General features: G+C 40.3%; 1 protein-coding gene across 2 annotated transcripts; it reads left to right on the forward strand.

The window, feature by feature from the left end:
* Positions 1 to 1,324: 1,324 nt before the first annotated feature.
* Positions 1,325 to 21,760, forward strand: GINM1 (glycoprotein integral membrane 1). Of its 2 annotated transcripts, none has more exons than XM_032873155.1 (8): positions 1,325 to 1,457; positions 5,986 to 6,045; positions 6,213 to 6,309; positions 13,643 to 13,794; positions 14,333 to 14,489; positions 15,053 to 15,186; positions 16,543 to 16,706; positions 21,063 to 21,760. In XM_032873155.1, exons 1-8 carry the CDS (start codon positions 1,338 to 1,340, stop codon positions 21,175 to 21,177), a joined length of 999 nt encoding a protein of 332 aa, XP_032729046.1. In that variant the 5' UTR covers positions 1,325 to 1,337; the 3' UTR covers positions 21,178 to 21,760. The 2 variants fall into 2 exon arrangements, with proteins under 2 accessions (XP_032729046.1, XP_032729047.1); XM_032873156.1 differs by having other exon boundaries at positions 15,056 to 15,186.
* The last annotated feature ends 1,035 nt before the right edge of the window (positions 21,761 to 22,795 follow it).

Raw genomic sequence — 22,795 nt, forward strand, 5'->3', positions numbered from 1 at the left:
GAATCTATTGGGAAACAAGCTACTTCACTTTCCCTGTCTACTTTTTCATATAAATGTAGTTTAGAATCTTATACATATTACTATTTCAAATTATGCAGATCCACATGTCATGTGTTCTGATCTCTAGATTCGCTTTTAATTCCAGAAGTCTGAAATAGAGTGAAAACCAGGTGGTTGTAGTTAGAACCCATGATTGGATGGAAACTTCACTGCAGAAATCACTTGCAGGTTAATAATGTTGCGAATCTCACAGTAAGCAAGGAGCTAGTTGATTTTTGCAGTATACCCTACAAAGATTTTATAATTACCCTAGCTAGAAAAGCAGACATGGGGAGAGGGGTTGATAAAGAAGTGCTAAGAGGGATACAGAGATTTGTGTTGTTTCCATGTCAAAAGTTAAAGGCTGAATGTTTCTTATTCTGCCTTGAATGGCAATGTCTCCAAGTTCTCAATCAATTTTCAATCCTATTAATCTGAAATATCTTCCTTGGCATTCTCTTTAACAAAAAATATTTTTTAACAATATGAAATATTGTTTCATAAAATATTTTTTAACAATATGAAAGAGGGGGGAAAAGTCTATCATCTTCATTTTGTAGATTAAGGAACTGAATAGAAAAGCCCCGAGAGCTCAGCTGGATCTGCAGGGATTCGCTGAATGTTGAACCTTTGATGCGTGGTTGATCCTCCACCTTAACACAATAAATCACTTGGGGGACTACGGATGCCGGAACAGCAGCCCAGACTAACTAAATCAGAAACTCGGGTGCCCCGTAAGACCCCACAGTCAGTAATTTTTAAAAACTGCCCAGGCAATTCCCATGTGCAGTCATGGGTGAGAACTACCGATTTAATAAAATTCCCCCTCGTGACATATTCGCGACATATTCCCCCTCGTGACAATTCTGCGATATTATCATTATTTCAGTTTATACATATGTAAAATATGCACACGCAGAGCTATAGCTATTTCCATACGTATATATATTAGTCTCGTTAGTATATACTAATTTTAAAATCATGTAAGTGAAAACATTTTCACTCCTTCGGATCAGTAGTTCCTTCCAATTCGGCCCGCCGGTCTGAAGACCAACTAGGACCTTCCCCCGGTTGACTCCACCCACCCTCCCGATGTTTCGCGGAGGCGCGCATGCGCAGTCCGCTTTTCCCGGGGCCCGGGCGGTCCGTGGCCACCCGCAAGTTCGCGGGCTCCTCTCGCCCCACCCCCCCGCTCCGTCCCGCCTCCCAGGGTCCCGCCCCCCCGGTAGCCCCGCCCCGCCCTTCGGGCTGGCACGGCCCTGAGCTCCCGGCAGTCCGGCGCAGCCGGCCTGTCCAAAATGGAAGGCTCCCCGCCGGCGTCGTTTGCCCTCCGGCTACTCCTGCTCGCGGCGCTGCCGGCCGCCGGGTGGCTGAGGACAGCTACCCAGGAGCTGCCACTGCGGCCCCAAGCCCCGCAGGTAGGGCAGGGCGGGCGCGGCTCGGCCGCTCGTTCGCACGGATCCTCCGGGGAGGCCCGGGCCGGAGCCGTAGGACGTCGGTGTCAGCATCGACGCTTCTTGCCACCCGCCGGCGGGCCAGGGGAAGGGGTCCGGGCGTCCAAGAGAGGAGTGGGGAGAAGCATCCAAGGAAATGGGGGCAGCCTGGGAAACGGCAGCGAGAGAGCGAAAAGGGTTACTTAATGTGTGGTTAAGCCCAGTGCGGCGAAACTTGGGGATTCTCAGGGCAGTCCCAACCGTTGCCAACCGGAGGGGATTTTGCCGTCGAAAGTACGCGATCACAAGGGCTCCCAGCCTTTTGTAATGGCGCCTTCCCGGGGTAGAGCCGGCACTGGGGCTGCGGAGTGTTCGGGAAACGTCGAAGTGGTTGGGAGAGAGGACAAGGCGATTCCAGGCCACCTGTCTGCTCCCGCGGCGGCGGGAAGCACTGCCTTCCCCCGCGGCGTGCAGGGCTCCGGGGTGCGCCTACTCCGGGTCCCAGCCGCACCAGCATCCACTGGGAGCAGGCTGGAAACTCACTAATCCCATGCTTTGCGGGTAGGGCCCAGTAATCTGTGTCGGTAAGCCCCCCAGGTTGATCGTGAAGCAGCTGAAATTGGATAACCACTGCGCCCTTGTACTGGAGGGTGGTTGGTTTTTCTCGCTTTCGCGGGCCAGTCATGTTGAAATAAACCAGTATTTGTCGTTCATCGATTGAATGTATGGTTGGGAAAAGTTTGAAGATTTTAAAATGGGATTTTTCCCAGAATGAGAAGAAACAATATAGGTATACTTTTTCTTACCGCTCAAGACTTGAATACTCTAAATTCAGGGGTGACTTACAGCATAAATATCACTTCAAAAAAATTTTTTTTTTTTACTTTGAATGACATTATTTTCTCTCTAAGAAGAAAAATAACGAGCATATCTCTCAGTTCTGCTGGGGCATTTCGGGAAGGCACAACAATGCAAGCCCTAAGAACCATTTGTATATGAAATTGTATATGGATCACAGTGCAGCTGGTCAAAAATATGAATGTGATCGCTGAGCACCAAGACACCAAGTAAAAATGAAATGATTCTTAAGGTTCTGGAATTCCACTGTTTTCCAAAATTTTTTCCCATTTTTTTAAAGATTTTATTTATTCATTTGACAGAGATCACAAGTAGGCAGAGAGTAAGGGGGTAGTAAGCTCTCCGCTGACTGGAGAGCCGATTCCGGACTCGATCCCAGGACCCCGAGACCATGACCTGAGCGGAAGGTAGAGGCTTTAACCCACTGAACCACCCAGGCGCCCCTGTTTTCCAAATTTTAAAGCTTCGTCCTAGTCCCTTGTGAATCCAAGGATACTTAAGTCTGTCCCCATATAGTCTGAGAAAAATGCATTTTGACTGCAAGCTGAAAGTACATTGCACTGTGAGCTTAGTGAGCTCATCATTTTAGTTCTCCCTTTTTATGCCATCCTTCCACTTTTGGAAAGTCCAGATCTAAACTCAGAATTTCATAGATAAAAGAATGCTGAGCAGGGAGAGGGAGAATCTCATTCCTTGGAAATGTTTATATGGGAAACTAAAGCCTCTTGATCTAAATTGTTCAATGTTTTAGTTTTTTAATTTTCCTTCCTTTCGTTTTCCTTTTTTAATGTTTAAGCCTCAGTGCAGGAGGACTTGAACTCAAGACCCTGAGATCAAGACCTTAGCTGAGACCAGGAGTTTGATCCTTAACCGACTGAGCCACCCAAGCAACCCTATTTCAAATATACAGAACATTTGAAAGAATGTTGTGGTGGTCACCAGATTAGATGAGGTCTGTCCAGTAGACTTCGGTATAATGATGGTGTTTGCTCTGTCCATTACAGTCGCCACTAGACTACTGTGGTTAGTGAGTGCTTGAAATGTGGCTGACCAGGGCGACTGAGGAACTGAGTTTTTAAATTTTAATTTTAATTAAATGTAAATAGCCACATGTGGTTATTGGGTACGTACCATATTGAATAGCACAAACTTAGGCCACCGTTAACATTTTATTATACTTTATGCTTTATCATGTATCTGCTCATCTGTTCATTTTTGTATCTAATGTGATGTGAATGTAAGAAAACTGAAAGTTAGGAAAATTCTCTCCATATCCCCTCAGTATGCAGAGCTACTGGATTATAGGCATTTTTCTGTTTTGTTTACATGTGCAATTGTTAGAAGTTGAGGTTACACAGATTGTAAAATAATGCAAATTTTTGTAGTACATGCTTCTAATATTAAAATAATTTTGTCACCAAGGAGAGGCATCCAGAGGACACATACTTTCTTATATGTGTAAATATTTATTTCGTATATTTCCCTGAGACTTAATTCATTTATTTTAAATGAGGTATCTATTACCTTTGTCCTTAGGAAGCTATGTGTACCAGCTGGGCATCTTGTGAGTGAAGGAAGGTAGAGGAAGAATTGAAAATGGGTGGGTAGAAACTTCAGTTCTGCCACCCACTCTTTAAGTCACCCACTCTTTAAGTCTCTGCCATCCTGGCTCACAAGCTTGAACTTCCAGTTCAGTCAGAGGTTCTCAGAGCAAGAAATAGGACCTATCCTGAACTTGGGCTCAGAAGGCAGTAAGGGACCCGGGTCACCTCTGAAATGAAATCATTCAGAAGACTAAAAAATTTAATTGAATTTGGTTCTTGCAAAATACAGCAGGATAGTGTCTGTTAATTGTCTTTTACAAACCCCAGATTTTACTAGGCGAGTGATCTATGTAAGTGCAGTAAATTACTAACAATATAGTGTATGTTCACTATTGAAAGGCAGAAGCTATGAAAAGGTTCCTTAGAATACTATCATTGGAGGGTTCTCCCTGGGCTGTTAGAAGAACAATAGAGTGTATAGTTGATGGATCCTCTAGTTTGAAAAGAGGAATTTTTGGCTGGAATTAGAACACAAAAACTGTAACCATCAGTTTGATGACTTACTGAGTGTTGGTTTGTTCTAGAGATGAGTGTAATTGGTTCTGGCCCATGCTTAGTTCTAGATTAGGATGGACCCGGAGAAAGCCAGGCTGGTTCTGAAGCTTCGTAGGCTCCCATGTAGGTTGGCAAGTGTACCAAATGTATGGTATGGACTTTCCATGCTAGAGTCCTGTTCCTTGAGTAGAATCACGTCAACCTCATACAGGTGCTTCAGTCTCATTCTCTCATTTGTTGGAAGTATATAAAGTATTAGAGATAGTCATGGTGCCAAGAGATACTCTTGTATATCATTTTGATTATGAATAATTTTCCTATTTTCAAAGAATACCCCCTGGAAAAAAATATTTTTTATTCTAGATAACAGTGTCTAACTGTGAGTCAACTTAGGGAAGGATTTGTTTTTCAAATGACAAATTGTGAACCCTGTGAGTATTGGTGAATACTTATTAAAATAGTGCTTTCTTCTCTTTAGAAAGCATGTCATTAATAAACTTAAATATTTGAGTAACTGCTTTTGAGCATTTAGTGCCTCTCAAGGATTGTGAACAGTACATACTTGACCACGGGCACAGGGGGTCCTATTTCAGAGAGGTTAGAGCAGGGGTGCCTGGCTGTCTGTCGTAGGAACACGTGGCCTTTAAGTTTGAGCCTCACGTTGAGTGTAGAGATTACTAGGGAAAAAAAAAAGAAGGGGGTGCCTGAGTGGCTTAGATGGTAAGTGTCTGTCTTCAGCTCAGCTCTTGATCCCACGTGCTGGGATTGAGCCCCACATCATATCCGGCTCCCTGCTCAGCGGGAAGCCTGCTTCTCCCTCTCCCACTCCCCCTGCTTGTGTTCCCTCTCTTGCTGTCTCTCTCTCTCTGTCGAATAAATAAATTAAAATGAAATCTTAAAAAGAAGAAGAAGGTTTAGAGCAGTTTTGTTTATGAAAATGAGAATGTTGGAAACGACTCAAATGTCCATGGATAGTGGAACAAATAAGTAAATTGGTAATCATATGATGGGCTTTTACACAGCACTGTAAATAAATGTCTTCAGCTGCATGCATCGAAAGTTTTAAGTAAAAGAAGTTCCAGAAGAATCCGTACAAAATTGTTCCATTTACATAAAGCCTAGAAACAGATAAAACTAAACAACATATTGTTTGGAGAGAGACAAGCACAATAAAACCATAAAGACAAGCAAGAAATGATGAAAATGGAGGGGAAGGAGGGGAACAGGACAGAGAAGGTCACACAGGAGACTTAAAAGGTGTAGACGATACTCTGGTTTTTAACCTAGGTAGTGGGTACATGAGTGTTAAGTTTGCATATTATATGCTCATAAATGTGACATTTCATAATGAAGTGGAAAAAATACAGATTAGGAGAAGGCAGAATTGTGAATAAGGGCATAATAAAGGCTGTAAAAATAAAAATGCTGGGTTTTAAAAAATGTTCTTTTGATGTTTTGAGTGATGATACTAAATATAGTTGAGGGGAAAAGAAAAAGAATTGAGCTATTCTTACTTGGTGGAATGCATACCTATCCACTTCGTGTATGTTTTGCAGGACAGCATCAGAATTAACGTAACTACTGTGAAAGATGATGGGGAGGTATCCAAAGAACAGGTTTGTCTCCTTTTGATTATGTTTTAGTATCACTGAGCTAAGTATTAGGTAGCCTCTGTTACTTTTCCCTGCACATCTAATTTAGTTAGATAATGTATTTTTGACATGAAGAATTTGTAATCATTTATAAACCATTGGAATTAATGTATATGCTGCTTTATTTTAAGGTTGTTCTTAACATAACCTATGAGAGTGGACAGGTATATGTAAATGACTTCCCTGTAAATAGTGGTGTAACCCGAATAAGCTGTCAGACTTTGATAGGTGAGTACTACTGAATTATTTCCATAATTGTTCTGTTTTTAGTAATACTAAATTTGTGAAACACGTTTTTTTTGTGACGTATTTTCGTTTTAAATTAATAATATACGTCATTACTGGAGTGTATAATAACACTAATGTGTTTAAAATTCAAATCCTACTTTATTTTGGTTATTCCTGGCATATTCACATTTTTTTCTCGTGAGATTGTCGTTGTCTGGAGCTGCATTTCTGGTTGGTTGATACTAATGTAAGAATATAAAGAGGGGTAATAAGTGGAGATATATAAGTAAGAGGCAAAATCTTGAAGGAGTGCTTTTCACAGTTGGGAGAAAATAAAGAGAAAAATGAATTGTTGCTCTAATTCTCTGGTTGCTTCTACCCTTATGTCCAGATAATATTTTTTTAATCTTTTAAAATCTTGGGTTGTTTAAAGACAAGCAGATATGTTATGTTGTACCACAGTATTTGAAGGAAATAAGGAATATGAGAAATATGTACAGTAGTCTTACTATCTGTTTTAATATATGCATTTAAGGCAGTACATTTTTCTCTAAATAATTGTATTTTGTACTTAATTTGTTACGTACTTTTATAGTCATTCGGCTCACAGTGTTTTCCAGTTATTTGTAGTGAGAGTCCCTTGTCCTGTGGGTCATTTAGAAGTTACAGTGCTTAATTCCTAAACATTTTGGAACTTTTTACTGTTTCTACCTCTGTCATCAGAGGTGCACGGTGTATAATTTTAACCCCTGAAATCAGAGACTTGCTTAGCAAGATAGTCAGTTTTAGGAAATTGTGATGTCCAGGTGTCCTTGAAAAGAAAGTACATCATATAATTACTTGGATATGATGTTCTACATATGTTGGGTGAAATTTTTTCTTAATTGTATTGTTCAGTCTGTTAGGGAAGTACTGATTTTTGTTCATTTGTTTGCTCTGTCAGTTACTGAGAATGTATGTTAAATCTCCACTATGTAGATTTGTCTGTTCTCCCAGCTGTGTCAATTTTTGCTTTCTATCTTTTGACACAATATTACCAAATGCATACAGATTTGAAGTGGTATGTCTTCCTTGTAGGTTGACTTTTTTATCATTGTAAAATGTCTTTATCTCTAGTGATACTTTTACCTTTAAGTCAACTTTATCTATGTTATTTTAACAGCAATTGCTTTTTGGCCTGGCAGGTGGGAGGAAGATGCATTGTTGTGTGGTATCTTTCCATTTTTTTTCAGTCTTGGGTCATTACAATTCAAGTGAATCTCTAATAAACAGCATATACTGATGGGTCTTATTTTAAATCAGTCTGTCAATCTGTCTTTTATTTGGGATTTTGATTTATTTATATTAATGTTATAACTAATATATTTGGATTTAAATCTTTTTTTTTTTAATTTAAATCTTTAATCTGAATCATTTGTTTCCTGTTTGTGTCCCACCTATTCCATGTCTCTTTTTCTTCTCCTTTTGGCCCTCTTCTGGGTTTTTTATTTTTTCTTTAATCATTTCCCTCTGTCTTGTTGGTTTTATATTATTTTCCTGTTCTTTTAATGGTTACCTCTGAGATCAATAAACTAGTATTTTTATCACTTCTCAAACAAAGCAAGAACCTCAGAACATGGAAACTCCATTTATTCCCTTTCTGCATTTTTGCTGTTACTGTCATACATTTTAACTCTTTGTGTTCTTAAATCTTAATATTATGCATCATGCCCCTGATTATGCAACGTGATTGTTCTTATTATTTGTGTAGTCCAGTAATCACTTATGTTTACCTCAATGGTTGCCCTTTCCATCGCTCTTCATCCATCCCTTCCTGAATGAAGAAATGAAGACGGGGAACAAGAAACACACACATATACACTCAAAACTCAAAACCCACACTCAGGGCGCCTGGGTGGCTCTGGGTTAGGCTGCTGCCTTCGGCTCGGGTCATGATCCCGGGGTCCTGGGATCGAGTCCCACATCGGGCTCTCTGCTCAGCGGGGAGCCTGCTTCTCCCCCCCGCCTCCAGCCAGCCTCTCTGCCTACTTGTGATTTCTGTCTGTCAAATAAATAAATAAAATTCTTAAAAAAAAAACAACAAAAAAAACCCCACACTCACTCAGTGTATATGTGTTTCATGTTCCCCTCAGGGCTCATTTTTCCCCTGCCCAAAAAATTCCCCTTAGTAGGGGATCAAGAAATCCCCTTAGTGCAGATTTGTTAGCCATGAACTATGTGAGCTTTTATTTGAAAACATCTTTACTTTGCCTGCATTTTGGGAGGATCTTTTTACTGGATGGGGAAACAAAGGATAGAACTTCATAGGTTAGCATTTTAAAGACCAGTTTCATGGTCTTCTCAGTTCTGGAGTTTCTGTTGAGAGTGTCAGGCTCATTGCTCTAGGATGGATAATAAGGTTTTGTTTTGTTTTCCTGGTTGCCTTTAATATTTTTTTCTTAGTCTTTGGTTTTCAGTAGTTTTACTGTGATGTGCCCAAGTGTAGGGTTCTTTAATCTGTGACTTCCTGTCTTTTTGGGAAAATTTTTGAGCATTATCTTTTCAAAAAGTACCAAAAGTCCTCTTTCTTATTCCCTTCTTGCTTTTCACTTACATGTATGTTTGACTCTTTCATAAAGTTCCATATAAATTTTATACTGTTTTCTGTTTTTTTCTATCCTTTTTTTCTTTTCATTCTCCCCACACACTAATTCATTAGCTCTGCCTAATTGAGTTATTTTCATTTACTGGACTTCTAGGATGTCCATTTTATTCTTTAAAAATTTTTTTTCTTTTTTCTTTTGTTTTCCATCTCCTGCTCAGGCCCCAGATATTGGCCCAACTCTCCCCCCACCCCGATTTTTAAAAAAATTTTATATATTTTTTTTTCTAGATTTTTTAATTTATTCACTTGACAGAGAGAAATCACAAGTAGGCAGAGAGGCAGGCAGAGGGAGAGGGGGGAAGCAGGCTCCCCGCTGAGCAGACAGCCTGATGCAGGGCTCATCCCAGAACCCTGAGATCATGACCTGAGCCGAAGGCAGAGGCTTAACCCACTGAACCACCCAGGCACCCTAATTTTATATTTTTAATTTTGATTTTAGTAGCTTGCACTTACCTGGTGAAATTATTCATTTTATCACCTATTTTCTTTTATTTAAAGATTATTTCTTTATTTTAGAGTGTGCATGAGCAGCGGGGCAGCAGGCGGGGTGGGGGGGTGGTTCCTGAGGGAGAGAGTCTCAAGCAGACTGCTCTGTGTGGGAGCCCAACGCTGGGGGCTGGATCCCACGACCACGAGATCACCACCTGAGCTGAAACCAAGAATTGGGTGCCCAACAGACTGCACCACCCAGGCACCCATTATTTCTTTTCCTTCCTTCCTTTCTTTTTTTTTTTTTAGATTTGATTTGTTTGAGAGAGAGCACAAGTAGGGGGAGGGGCAGAAGGAGAAGCAGACTCCCTACCTAGCAGGGAGCCTGACACGGGGGCTTGATCTCAGGACCCTGAGATCATGACCTGAGCCTAAGGCAGACGCTTCACTGACTCAGCCACCCAGGCGCCACTATCATCTATTTTCTTGAACCTATTACTTTCAGTAACTTTATTTTTTAAAGTAAGATTTACTTTCTTTTTTTAAAGATTTTATTTTTTTTATTTGTCAGAGAGAGAGAGCCACAGGCAGAGGGAGAGGCAGGCTCCCTGCTGAGTCCTGATCCAGGACTTGATCATGGGACGCTGGGATCATCACGACCTGAGCTGAAGGCAGACGCTTAACCAACTGAGCCACCCAGCCATCCCTAACTTTAAAATTAAAATCTGCCCAGTCTAATTTTTTGAGCCCCTCTGGATCTGTGTTTTCTTTTGATCCTTCTCCTTCAAAATATGTATTATTTTTGATATTGTGTACATAAAGTTATAAAGTCTCCAGATATTATTATCTTACTCCAGAGAGGATTGACTTTAACCCCTGGCAGTCATGATAATAAGGGGCAAAATACCATAATTTTTAAGTCGAGGATTGGGCTGACTGAAGGCTGGGTTCTTATCTCTGTGAGTCTTAGTCTATTTCTTATTAACTGTTTTTCCCCAGATGAAGCTCATCGTAGGTCCCGAGTGACAACTGGAGGTGATTAGGAGGGCCCCTGTTGTATGGGCCTCACACTCCACTGTCATAAGCCTGCCAGGGTTCTGCTTAGCTTCTTAGTGTCTTAGAGGCTTGGTTTCTCGGCCCACCCGACTTACTAATCAGCACATGTTTCTGCAGGAGAAGACTACATAGAATGCTCGCTTACTTCTGTTCTTCCCTTCTCTCTAGGATCTTGTAGCCATAACCTTTATTTTGTGCCCCTCTGCGTGGGACTGCCCAAATCTGCCCATTCAGCTCTGTTCAGCTTCTCTGCCTCTGAGTCATTACTTCCTAATGAGCTTTGCAGCTTCTCTAGCTGTCAAGCTTGAGAAACAGTAAATGCCTTGTGGGGGCGCTGGCTGACTTTTTAGCTCTCAGCTGCCTCTAGACAGATGTGGGTTTTGAGTGTATATGAGTGTTTCTTTTTTTACATCTTTTCTGGTGGCTCTCAGTGAGAAGGTTAGTATACAACAAGCTAATTCTTAATAGCTAGGAAAAGAAGTGCTGTTGGTGGTTTAAGTAATAATTCCATTGATGGCATATGCATTAGGAATTGGCCACTGGGTGTGACCCAGCTGCGCTCTGTAACAGTTTAGTTCTAAACTTAGTAGGCGACAACAGTCTTGGTTCCTGTAGGTCAAGAATCTTAGCTTGGCCTACCTGGGACATCTGGCTGTCCTGTAAGGTTGTAGTCCTCTCAAGGCTTTGCTGGGGAAGATCTGCTTCCTAGCTCACTCACGGCTGTTGACAGGATTTAGAACTGTGGGACTGAGGCCTCCTTTCCTTGCAGGCGGTTGGCCAGAGGCCTCCCTCCTTCCCTTGCTGCGTGGACCTCTCTGTTGGGCATCTCACGAGATGGCAGCTGGCTATATTGGCTGGAGGACGAGGGAGGCCGCCAGCAAGAGTGAACCCTCACAAGACAGAAGCTGCAGCCTTTATAATCTAATCACAGAAGTGACTTCCCATCACATTTACTTTATTCTATTTGTTAGAAACAAGTGACTGGGTCCAGACCATACTTGGCGGAAGGGAATAACGCAAGGACATGAATTGCCAGACTCAAGGGAAGTAGAGAGCCATTTTTTTAAAGCTGCCTACCATAGTCAGGAAAGTCAGAATATCAAGGGCTTTTGTGCTTTTTAATTTTATTTTATTCTCCAGCAGGGGTGCCAGATTTGGAGGCTGAAGAGTCACCACCTTGGTGTCTTTATATGACTGCATTTTCCCCTCTATTGAATCTCTTGTGCCCTTGTGCACAGCCTTTGGGCAGACAGATACAATGACAAGAAGCATGCTGTTTTGTGAGCAGGACCAATGGGCAACCAAGGAAAATGCAGAGATGGACCACAGGAGAGGGGAAGTTTTATAGCTAGAAGCCTTAGAGGAGGGGAGGAAGGGAGGTTAGGCAGACCAGAATGAGAGAGCAGCAAGTGCCCCCAGAAGGAGCCTGAAGAAGGACCATTCAGAGAACTACCAAACTAGTCAGAGGGATGCCGCTGGAGGTGTCTGAGCAAGGCAGCTGTGTAGTCAGAACTCGTTACAGAAGATTAATCGGGCTCCTCTGTGTGAATGCTTTGAAGGGAGGGGGATTGAAGAAGGGAATAGTTAGGTAACCATTATATTGGTTGAGTAGTTACTGAACCACATATTCCACCCCCCCACCCCAACCCCACCCCTGGTGGAAGGGAGAAATATAAGAGAGACTGGACCTAGGGTGGCCTGAAGGAAGCAACTAACTGGACACAGAGAATGAGGGTGCAGAAGTCAAATGTAACCTCCTAACTTCTGTCCTTGCGAGTTTGGAGGAGGGTGGATTTATTTACAGAAACAGGGAAATAAAGGAGGAACAGTTTTGTGAAGATTCAGGTTGAACTAAAAGGTTAGGTCACTTGGTTCTTAATGGAAATGTCTGTACCTGTTCAAAAGTTAGAAATGGTAGTCTGTACCCCCCAGAGATTTTGATTTATTGATTGGGATGAGGCTTGGGCGTCTGTACTATTCCTCAGTGGATTCTGATGCATAGTGAGGATTTAGAACCCCTAGACTGGGATTTAGAACCACTAGACTGGTTTCGAATAGTATTTGTAACTGATGATGGCATATTTATTTTAAATTAAGTATGTCTGATTCTGGATAGAATCACTGCTGAATAAAAGCCACAGAACATCGAACCCGACGCATACTGTCAGGGGGAGGCCGCCTAGTAAGGAGACAGGCTTATAAACCAAGAGCTACACCGCAAGAAAGTTAGTGCTTAAGAAAAGGCACGAACTCAGAGATACAGGGATACAATAGCTAGAACTCTTAAGTAGGAGTTTATTAAAAATGGATGAGAAGCGAGGGACTAGTAGAGAACATTCCAGATAAAGGGAAGAGCCCTAAGGATCTTAGGGAAGAGCATAGAATCAATTTAAGCAGCTGGATCTGTATGCAGACTGTCCACCTGGGTTTGTTTTTGGCTGACCATCCTCATACGGTAACATTCGCGAGACTAACGTTTGAGAAGCTAAATGCTCCTTTTCCACTGGTTTCACTGGTGTATGTTGATTTATCTTTTTCTGTAGTGTTTTCTGCCTTCGGAAGGTCACCGCTGGCTCTGTAGACCATCTGCAGCTGTCACGCCCCTTCTCCACTGCTGTGGTTTCGGAGGCTCTCCGCCAGAGAGGAGTCTGGCCGGCAGCTGATCCTGCCCCGCTGTCCCTTAGTGGGGAGGAATTACAGGGCGGTCCCAGCCTCTCCCTCATCCCTGCCCTCCAACAGCAACAGGTCACTTATTGGAGAAAGAATTGAGAAAACAACTTAGTGTCCTCACTGCTTTGGGGTCCCCAAATCCCTGGAGTTTGTGATGAGTGAATGGATGGATGAATGTACTTACTTTACCATTACATGGGATTAGCTCTGTCTTCTGGTTGCTTTGTAAGTAGGTATGCCTTGTTCGTTCCTCCTTGACAAACTATGTAAAGGAATAGGAATGATGTTGCTAGTGTGGTAGTCTAAAGACCATCAAGCATTTTTCCCTTTTCAACAACTGTAGACATGGTGAGAATTTGTTGAGTTGTCTTTATTTTCATAAATTCTGTAACATCAGTGAAGTCAGAGATTGAGAAAGCCAAAGAAATCTGCAACTGTCTTGTTCCATGTAAATGTCATCAAAATAATCAAACACAGCAATAGATTTGGTGGCATTTGTTTTGTTCAAAGCTGTCACTACTTTTTTTCTTATAGTGAAGAATGGAAATCTGGAAAATGTGGAGGAAAAAGAATATTTTGGAATTGTCAGTGTAAGGATTTTAGTTCATGAGTGGCCTATGACATCTGGTTCCAGTTTGCAACTAATTGTCATTCAAGAAGAGGTAGTAGAGATCGATGGAAAACAGGTACGATAATATGATTATTAATTGGGAATTAAACCGAAAAGATTTATGCTGGGTATTATGCATGTGTTACATTATTGTATTATTTATTTCTGACTTGATAAGGAAGAATGTTACCCCGATGTTGCCTGTCTGCAAACATTTAGAATTTTTTACTTGTTTTAACATTTGTTTAGCATTTGAAGTCTTTAATTTTTTTAAAAAATGACTATATTCATACATGTTTATATCACTTTAAAATATTATAAACATTAGTAAATAGAGCGATTGAAGGGATTGAATTTGGTTTATAGCTCTGCCACATTTCCCCCTGGCTAAGTAGATGAAATGGGACAGAGAGCAAGCTTCTAATACTGAACGCTAAAACACTCAGATTAAAGTTGCTAATTAAATGCCTCAAAGTGCAGGGAATGCAGAGTAATTGTGAACTGGATAAGTTTTTTAGTTAAATAAAACAAAGGAGGAAAAGTTAGTTTTAGATTCTTACGGCGTTGTGCCATTATTTAAAATAAAGAGTAATTGTTTCTTTTTTCTTTCTTAGGCTCAACAAAAGGATGTTACCGAAATTGATATTTTAGTTAAGAACCAGGCGATACTCAGACATTCAAACTACACCCTACCTTTGGAGGAAAGCATGCTGTATTCTATTTCCCGAGACAGCGACATTTTATTTACCCTTCCCAACCTCTCCAAAAAAGGTACTTTGAGAGGCTGTTACTTAAACTATTAAGGAAATTACTTCTTTAGTGGATAGCTTTCTAATCATAGTTAATATGTTTGGAAGTAGCTTCTTTCAGAAATGCTTTATAACATTTAAGAACTTCCAGGAACCTATCTTGAGTCTTAATAGAAAGTGATAAAAACAAAAAGTGATCAGTGGTGGCTGCTTGGTGACATTTTGTGGTAAATAGCTACCCTTACTCTGGGCAGTCATCACAAAATACACAATCAGAATATCGTTTAGCTACATTTAGAGAAAGAAGAATTCATTTTTTTCCACTGAAACACGCAACTTTCTGAAAATTGGACTTCTGCGTTCTGTGTGGTAGAATCATAACTGGTGTAGCTCCCTCTTACTGTCTGAGTTTATGGCTCCTTTCTGGCATTTAAACATGAACAGTGAAATGTTATTTTTTTTCTCCTATGGATGGGAAAGTATATTCTTAGTATCCTACATGTGTTTGGCATAGTAACAGTGGAACTAGGAAGAGAGACACTAGCGTGTATCTAGCGTTTTGGTGACGTGGCTCTTCCTTCTCAGTAGAAGGTGTCAGCTCACTGCAGACCACCAGCCAGTATCTCCTCAGGAATGTGGAAACCACCGTAGATGAAGACGCTTTCCCTGGCAAACTACCTGAGACTCCTCTCAGAGCAGAGCCTCCGTCTTCTTACAAGGTACATCCGGTATTCGGGATTATCTTTCTATTACAGACATCTGTAGAAGAAAACAGCATTTCAGATGAGGTGGAAACCACGAGGACTGGGAGTGTGAAATGTTAATAGTGGGCTCCTCACTGTTGCAGTGGGAGGCTTTCAGGTTTTCCCATTTTCTTTTCAAGTTCTATTTAATAGTACAGTTAGATAATGATTATCAAGTTCCTGGATATCATTCTGGGGGGATTTTCAGCTCCAGAGTCATTCCCATATTCCTGTTTATTGATTCTGCGACTGCCATCTCGAGCACACGTGCGTGTGCTCACACGCACACACAGACACACACACAGAGACACAGAGGCCCAGGGCCCTCAGGATCTTCACAGTGACCGAGCACACGTGGTGAAGGGTGTACTTTCCGGAGTCAGACCGCATGGGTTTGAATCCTGGTCCTGCCACGTACTAGTTGTGTGATCTTGAACAAGTTCTTAGGCTCTCTAACCTCAGTTTCTTTATCTGTGCAATGGGGCATCCACTTTAATCTGTAAAATCATGCAGTTGTTACCAGGATTAAATACACCGGGTACAAATGTAAGGATGTATTTCCACCTAGTAAGTACTCCTATATTACTAAGGGCGTGATACGGCTGCCAGGATATATATACGGGGTTCACACTGAGTATCTTGATACCTCCATATGTATTAGCTCAGCCTCTTACTTGAAATAATTTCTGTTTAAGTGAGCAAGATCTGTGGTCCAAAGGATTCCAAAGACTTTTGTTTTAGGTTCCCACTGACAGTTGGGATTGCCTACTTTGGGTTGTTATAGAAACTCTGGTCACTTTTTGCTGCCTGAACGCCAGCACCCTCACTATGCCTACATGCCTCCCTCCCTGTCCATGCATCTTAGTGTCTGTTCTGACGTGTTCTGTGCCCAGTGAACCTCCCATCTGGGCCAAGAGCCACTAACATGTTTGTCTTTCTCTCCTGCTGTTGTCGTCCAACTATTAGAAACCCATGGTTGCCTTTGGTCTGTTTGGCGTAGACTAGCTGAACCTCTTACCATTTAGCAATAACTTTCACTTAATTTATACACGATAGTATAAATAATTGTAAAGGATAACAAAGTAACATTCCTATGCCTGTATTACTAGAACATAATTTTTTAAATTGTAAATAATTTTATCAAGGTATATTTTAAAATAGCGCCCATTTAAAATGTACAGTTAGGTAAGTTTTGATAAATGTAGGCACCCATGTAACCAGCATCACAGTCAAGATGCAGAATTTTATCATCGCTTAAACCTAGAACATAATTTTTAAAGTCTCTTAGAGTCAGATGGTACTTGGCTTGTCTAATCAAAACTCCTCTTTTAGGTGATGTGTCAATGGATGGAAAAATTCAGAAAAGATCTATGTAGGTTCTGGAGCAGTGTTTTTCCAGTATTCTTTATGTTTCTGAACGTCATGGTGGTTGGAATTATAGGAGCAGTTGTGGTAATAACCATCTTAAAGGTGTTCTTCCCAGTTTGTGAATACAAGTAAGTATTTTTTTTTTAAAGATTTTATTTATTTACTTATTTTTTTGAGAGAGAGAAAGAGCACAAGCAGGCAGAATAGCAGGCAGAGGGAGAAGGAGAAGCAGGCTCCCACTGAGCAGAGAGCCTGACATGGGGCTCGATCCCAGAGCCTGGGGATCATGACCTGAGTGGAAAGCAGCTGCTTAGCTGACTGAGCCACCCAGGTACCCCAGTAGTTATTATTTTTAAACAGCATTGGTGTTTTTAATGATTAAAAAGCGAGTTGTATTTACTGTATTTTAGAGTACAAAATATAAATATTAGGAAGGCTATAAGACGAGATGGAGGGAAAATGATGTCTGCTTTTTTCCTAGCTTGTCTTCCAACTTTAACAAAACTAAAACATTTATTGGATATCTGTCATGAACAAGACAGTTGTCTTGGGGATTCATATGTGAATAAGACAAACTCTACCCTTTAAGATCTTAGCCTATTAGAGAGAGAGAAAGGAAACATTGCATTTTAGTGAAAAATGCAATGTTAGACTAACAAGTGAAACAAGGGCTTCACCATGTATAATTTTCTACCTCCATCTATCTGTTTGTTTTTTCAAAGATTTTATTTGTTTATTTGACAGAGAAATCACAAGTAGGCAGAGAGGCAGGCAGAGAGAGGGGGTGGGAAGCAGGCTCCCTACTGAGCAGAGAGCCCAATGTGGGGCTCGATCCCAGGACCCTGAGATCATGACCTGAGCTGAAGGCAGAGGCTTAACCCACTGAGCCACCCAGGCGCCCTTCTACCTCGAAGTATCAATTTTCAATGAAGTAGATTTTAGAAGACTAGTGCAGCATTGCTTGTAACAAAGCAAAAGCAAAAGAGGAAACCTCTGAACTGTTTATCAGTGGTGGCTTAACTGACGAGCAAGCAATTCACATGTGCAGTGGGATTCTGTGCAGCTGAGATGCAAAGAATCCAAAATCTATTAGGTGGGGGAAAACACTGCGTAGCATATGATCCCATTTGGGTAAAACAAAAGTATTATGTATATGCGTATATAAATGCACAAGAAACTTCTGAAATGACAAAATAAGTTACTTCTAATGAGTGGGAATGAGAACGGAGGTAGAGGTAAAGATACTTTGTTTCCCTTTCTGGATGGCTTTTTTTTTTTTTTTAAGTTTTTAATTTATTTATTTGACAGAGAGAGACACCAAGAGAGGGACCACAAGCAGGGGGAGTGGGAGAGGGAGAAGCAGGCTTCCCACTGAGCAGGGAGCCCAACACCAGACTCTATCCCAGTATCCCCAGGATCATGACCTGTGCCAAAGGCAGACGTTTAACAACTGAACCACCCAGGGGCCCCTGTATGGCTTTTTTTTTAACCATAAGAAATTATTTTATACATGTAAAAGTGAATTTTTTGTTAGCATTTTTACAAGTTGAACAAGCAGTGGGCAGCTGGCTGGCTCAGTTGCGGGAACATGCAACTCTTGATCCCTGGGGTCGCAAGTTGGAGCACCATGTTGGAAGTGGAGTTTACTTAGGAAAAAAAGAAAAGAAATTTAATAAGTTAAATAGTCATTTTAGTTGTCTTAATAGAAATAATTTTCAGTAGATAGAAATGACCACAGTTTTTGGCTTAAGTTATATTGTACCATGTTAGAAAAATCCTAGGATTTATAGGAAAGAAAAAAAGATTCAATTCAGACATTTGCTTTTCTACTTGCTTGTCGTAAGGTCTTTGAAACTCCCATTTCTTTATATGTAACATTGAACTAAAACCTTAGAGGCTTTGTTAGAAGGCCATGATGCAAGCAAAGAGCCTGCGGAGTAAAGAAATAGTATCTCTCCCACCTTTTAGTTTGGTTTCCCCTGAAGAACTCACATTTCCCATTTCTTTCTGAAAATGAAAATTCTGGAACTTAATAGTTTCTTCCTTTTTCCTTTGACTGCCAGGAACCTTGGGACCTTTTTTGAACTTTTTAGGCAAACCTGCCTAGAAAACCATTTTGCACTTTTTTTTTTTTTATTGTTCTTTTACCAACTGTTTTGTTATGGGCATTTCTGTGGGAAGAGATACAGTATAAAATTAAAAACCAGATTTGCAGTATACTTGCGTCAATGGCAGTTGTACTAAGGTTACTTTCTGGCAGTAAAATCGTTCATCAATGTAGAAATACAGAGAGCATAAATTAAAATACCTCTTCATTTCCCTGTTTTTTAATTGTTGTAACTAGAGGTGATCATGGTTAACTTTTAGGGTGTGCATCTTTTATCCAAATTCTGTGTATTGATAAAAATGTAAACAGTATGATCCCATTTGGGTAAAACAAAAGTATTATGTTTATAATAATAAGGTTGTTTATCAGCTAGATTCTTAACTGTCCCTCACATTGCTTTATTCACTTAACGACAGGTACATAGCTATCTCAGTGTGCCAGTAATTTTTTCCTTGGTCCCCTTATCAAGGCCAGATGAAAATTAAAAGAAAAAGTTTTATTTCTTTTTAATGCTTGATTTTTATTTTAAATAGTCTCTACACTCAATGTGGGGCTTGAACTCATGACCCTGGGATCGAGAGTCACATGCTCCACCAACTGAGCCAGCCAGGCGCCCCTTTCTTTCTTAATTTACATAGAGATGTATATCATTCTTACGTATATTTGCAAATGGGCTGTGTGTGCCCTCTAGGGCCCTATAGAAAACTCTTGGAATCAGATGGGACACTGCCACCCTCACTTCCTGTCCATCACTAGCTTTTATACAGTGTTGCTTTTGATCACAGCTGCCAAAGTCCAGCTTTGCAAAGATCTGACCTCATTGAAAGGAATAAAGGAATGTGTAGTACAACCTGATGTTGAAACTGTGAGCTACCTTCCAAATGAAATCTTGAAAATCTAAAACAGTCTGTAGGGCCCATGAGTCTGCAGCGCCACCCCAGGGGTCTTGGTGCATATGGGAACTGCGGCCTTAAGACCTTTTCCTCTCAGCACGTGTATTTGCTTATTGATCCTCCTTCTGGCTGCCTACTGTTTTCCAGCATAGCTAAGCCATCATGTAACCACTCCTCCACTAGACATTCAGTATCTTCCAGTTTCATGTTCATTTCAATAATGCTTTCATGTACCTGTTGAATGTACACATATCTCTTGGCACGTGTGTATTTACAGAGATAAATTCCTAAAAGTGAAATTACTGGGTCAAAGAGTATGTGTATCTTATCAACAGCTGACAGCAGTCTTTTTTGTTTTTGCTACTGTGGACAAAAATATAGTCTCATTTTAACTTGCCTTTTCTTTTTCCTTGTGTCCTCACTAGCCCAGGTCTAGTGGAGTCTAGCATCTTTGTGATAATTGGCTGTGTATTTCTCCTGTGACATGCCTGTTTATAACTTTTACCTGTTTTTCTTTTGTTTTCTATCATCATTGGTATGTGGGAGCTCCTTTATCTGTTATACACACATAATATCTATTACAATTTAAAAAAAATTTTTAATTAACGTATAATGTATTATTCGCCCCAGGGGTACAGGTCTGTGAATTGCCAGATTTACACTTCACAGCATTCACCATAGCACATACCCTCCCCAATGTCCATAACCCAACCACCCTCTCCCTCCGGCAACCCTCAGTTTGTTTTGTGAGATTAAGAGTCTCCTATGGTTTGTCTTATTACAATTTTTTTTTAATCCCAGATTACGATTTGTCTTTTGCTCTTGTTTCTGGTATCATACAAAAGTTTTAAATTTAGGCTCAGAGCAATTCATGGCTTTCCTTTGTGTCTTTTAGGATTTTAAATTTTTCTTAAGTATACCTTTCAGATCTTAAAATTACTTTTCTTAAAACTTAGGTTTTTACCATCACTTGTGTATAGGTTAAAGTAGTTATGATTGTTTTTGCTTTCAAAACAGAGGCCATTGTTCCAGTTGTAATTTGCCCAGTGAATCAGAATGCTACCTTATTATGAATGCAGTTCCCACATACATTCATCTTATTTCTGGACTCCCTTCTTCGCTGCTTTGTCTCGTGCTGTGCCACTAGCACGGTTTTAATTACTGTATTGCTTTCATAAAACCAGGCAACTGTCTCTTCTCTCCATTGTTCTTTTTCAAAAATGTTACAGCTATTCTTGCTGTACTCCCTTGTGAACTTTCAGAATCAGCTTGATCAGTTCCATAAACAACTACCTTCTGTTGACATCTTGATGGGGATGATACTGAACTTGCAAAACAGGTCTTGGATCCAATCCAGAGACCTCCTCCTTGGACAGATACTTAAGTAACAAAAGGGAGAATACTGTGTAAAGATCCTTGAGGTAGCCTTGTCTTACTATGAAACTGTAGACAGGAAATATTTAATTTCTGTTTTTATATTTCAGAGGAATTCTTCAGTTGGATAAAGCAAATGTTATACCTGTCACAGCTATCAACGTATTTCCAGATAATCCTGAGAATAAAAGAGCAGAAAACCTTGAAGATAAAGCATGTGTTTAAAGCACCATCGCAAATCATGGACTCTGAATTAGTCTTTTGGCTCTAAATTTGCCACTTGAATAGAATTTTCTTTAAATCGCTAAGAATCTGTTTATATACTAGGGAAGTTGCTAAACTCCTAAAACTGACTAAAACTTGACCTTTAAAGTGACAAGTTAAAAGTCACCTTATTCTGTAACAGGGCTGGCTATTCAGATGATGAATTAAAGGAAATTTAAATGAAGTGGAAGAGAAGACATGAAGAAACTTCAAACTTACCAAAAAAAAAGGACAAAATGCCATGTGCCAATACTTTTCAAGGTGCCTTTGTAAAGGAAATTCTATCCACTTAATTACTATAATATATGAGACTTTATGAAAAGCACTTTATGAAATTCTAATTTAAAAGCTCAAGAATTTAACACTTATTTTTTTATTCAATTTAATGTGCCTTTATATTAAGTATGTGACTCAGTATAAAGTCACTGAAGTGTATCATGATTTGATTATATCCTGTACCAAGACTACTTACCTGAATGCACCAGGATTTAAAAATAGTAGTGACATGTTCTCACTCTAAAATAAACTTTTTTTGAGGAAAACAGTATAGAGTTTTAGTATAAAAACATTTCCCAGGCAAGAACTGCTTCTAAGGAAGAGCTTTTTTCACAATACACTGGCTGAAACCATGGCTCAAATCAGTTAAGGAGTCCGTCAACATCCTGGAATTAGACCATGTCCTTGCTCTTGTGGTTCTTAGAGCTATTTACCCTTCAGCGGTGTTTTGGTCTTTTTTTAAACCATCATTCACACTGACATCTATTTTATGCAATTTAGTATATATAATACTTTACTCCAAATGGTATTTCCTATTGTTTAATTATTGCAATCCATCATTTTAAACATACCATTCAAGAGTGTAGTGACTGGTTTTTAAAACCACCTTAAATGGCGGGGGGGGGGAGGAGTAAAAACCCCCTTTGAGTTAGGCTAAATAGATATGTATGTATGGGGAAGGACGACAGGTAGCGAAATGAAGGAGTGAGATTTCATTTTGTCTAGCTGTTTTTAATAAGGAATAACAGCCCTGTGAAACATACTTTCTCCATATTATAGAAGAATAAATAATAGCATGTGATTTGGTTTGATCCTAAAGTCACCTAGCTAGTAACACCTGCTTTATGTCCTTCCTCACCTTGAGATGCTAAAGATTCTAGTTCTAACTGCAAATAATGACAGGGTCTTACTGCATCCATTAAGCATATAGGGACTCAAGTGAGGAGAACCATGCAGGAGTCTCTGTGGCCCTTTGGAGAGTGTGGTATGGGATTTGCAGCGAGCAGAGTCCTGTCTGCCTTCCCTCCCTACCGGTGAGACCCAGGACCACGGCATGATGCTCTTTTCTATGGTTGGGATGATACAGTAAGTTACTTTTTAAAAAGTAATCCTAAATGGGTATCTTATACCTATAAGATTTTATACCATTAATTCCATTTATTAACCTACAGTTGCTCCATTAACTATTTTAATTATGCTTTGTATCCATGAGTGAATGGGTTCATAAGTTTCATTCATTAGAACACAGTGAGCAGCACGGGCTTACCAGCATCCACTTGCCTATAGTGCATCCTTGAATGTG

This window comes from Lontra canadensis, unplaced genomic scaffold (assembly GCF_010015895.1).
Source record: "Lontra canadensis isolate GAN:19392208 unplaced genomic scaffold, GSC_riverotter_1.0 scaffold47, whole genome shotgun sequence".
Lineage (NCBI taxonomy): Eukaryota > Metazoa > Chordata > Mammalia > Carnivora > Mustelidae > Lontra > Lontra canadensis.

Bases quoted from the DNA above. Each gene is read 5' to 3' on its own strand.
- GINM1 (XM_032873155.1), top strand. From the start codon at position 1,338: ATGGAAGGCTCCCCGCCGGCGTCGTTTGCCCTCCGGCTACTCCTGCTC. The intron at 13,795-14,332 runs GTACGATAATAT...TTTCTTTCTTAG, and splicing joins TAGAGATCGATGGAAAACAG to GCTCAACAAAAGGATGTTAC. The intron at 15,187-16,542 runs GTACATCCGGTA...CTCCTCTTTTAG, and splicing joins AGCCTCCGTCTTCTTACAAG to GTGATGTGTCAATGGATGGA.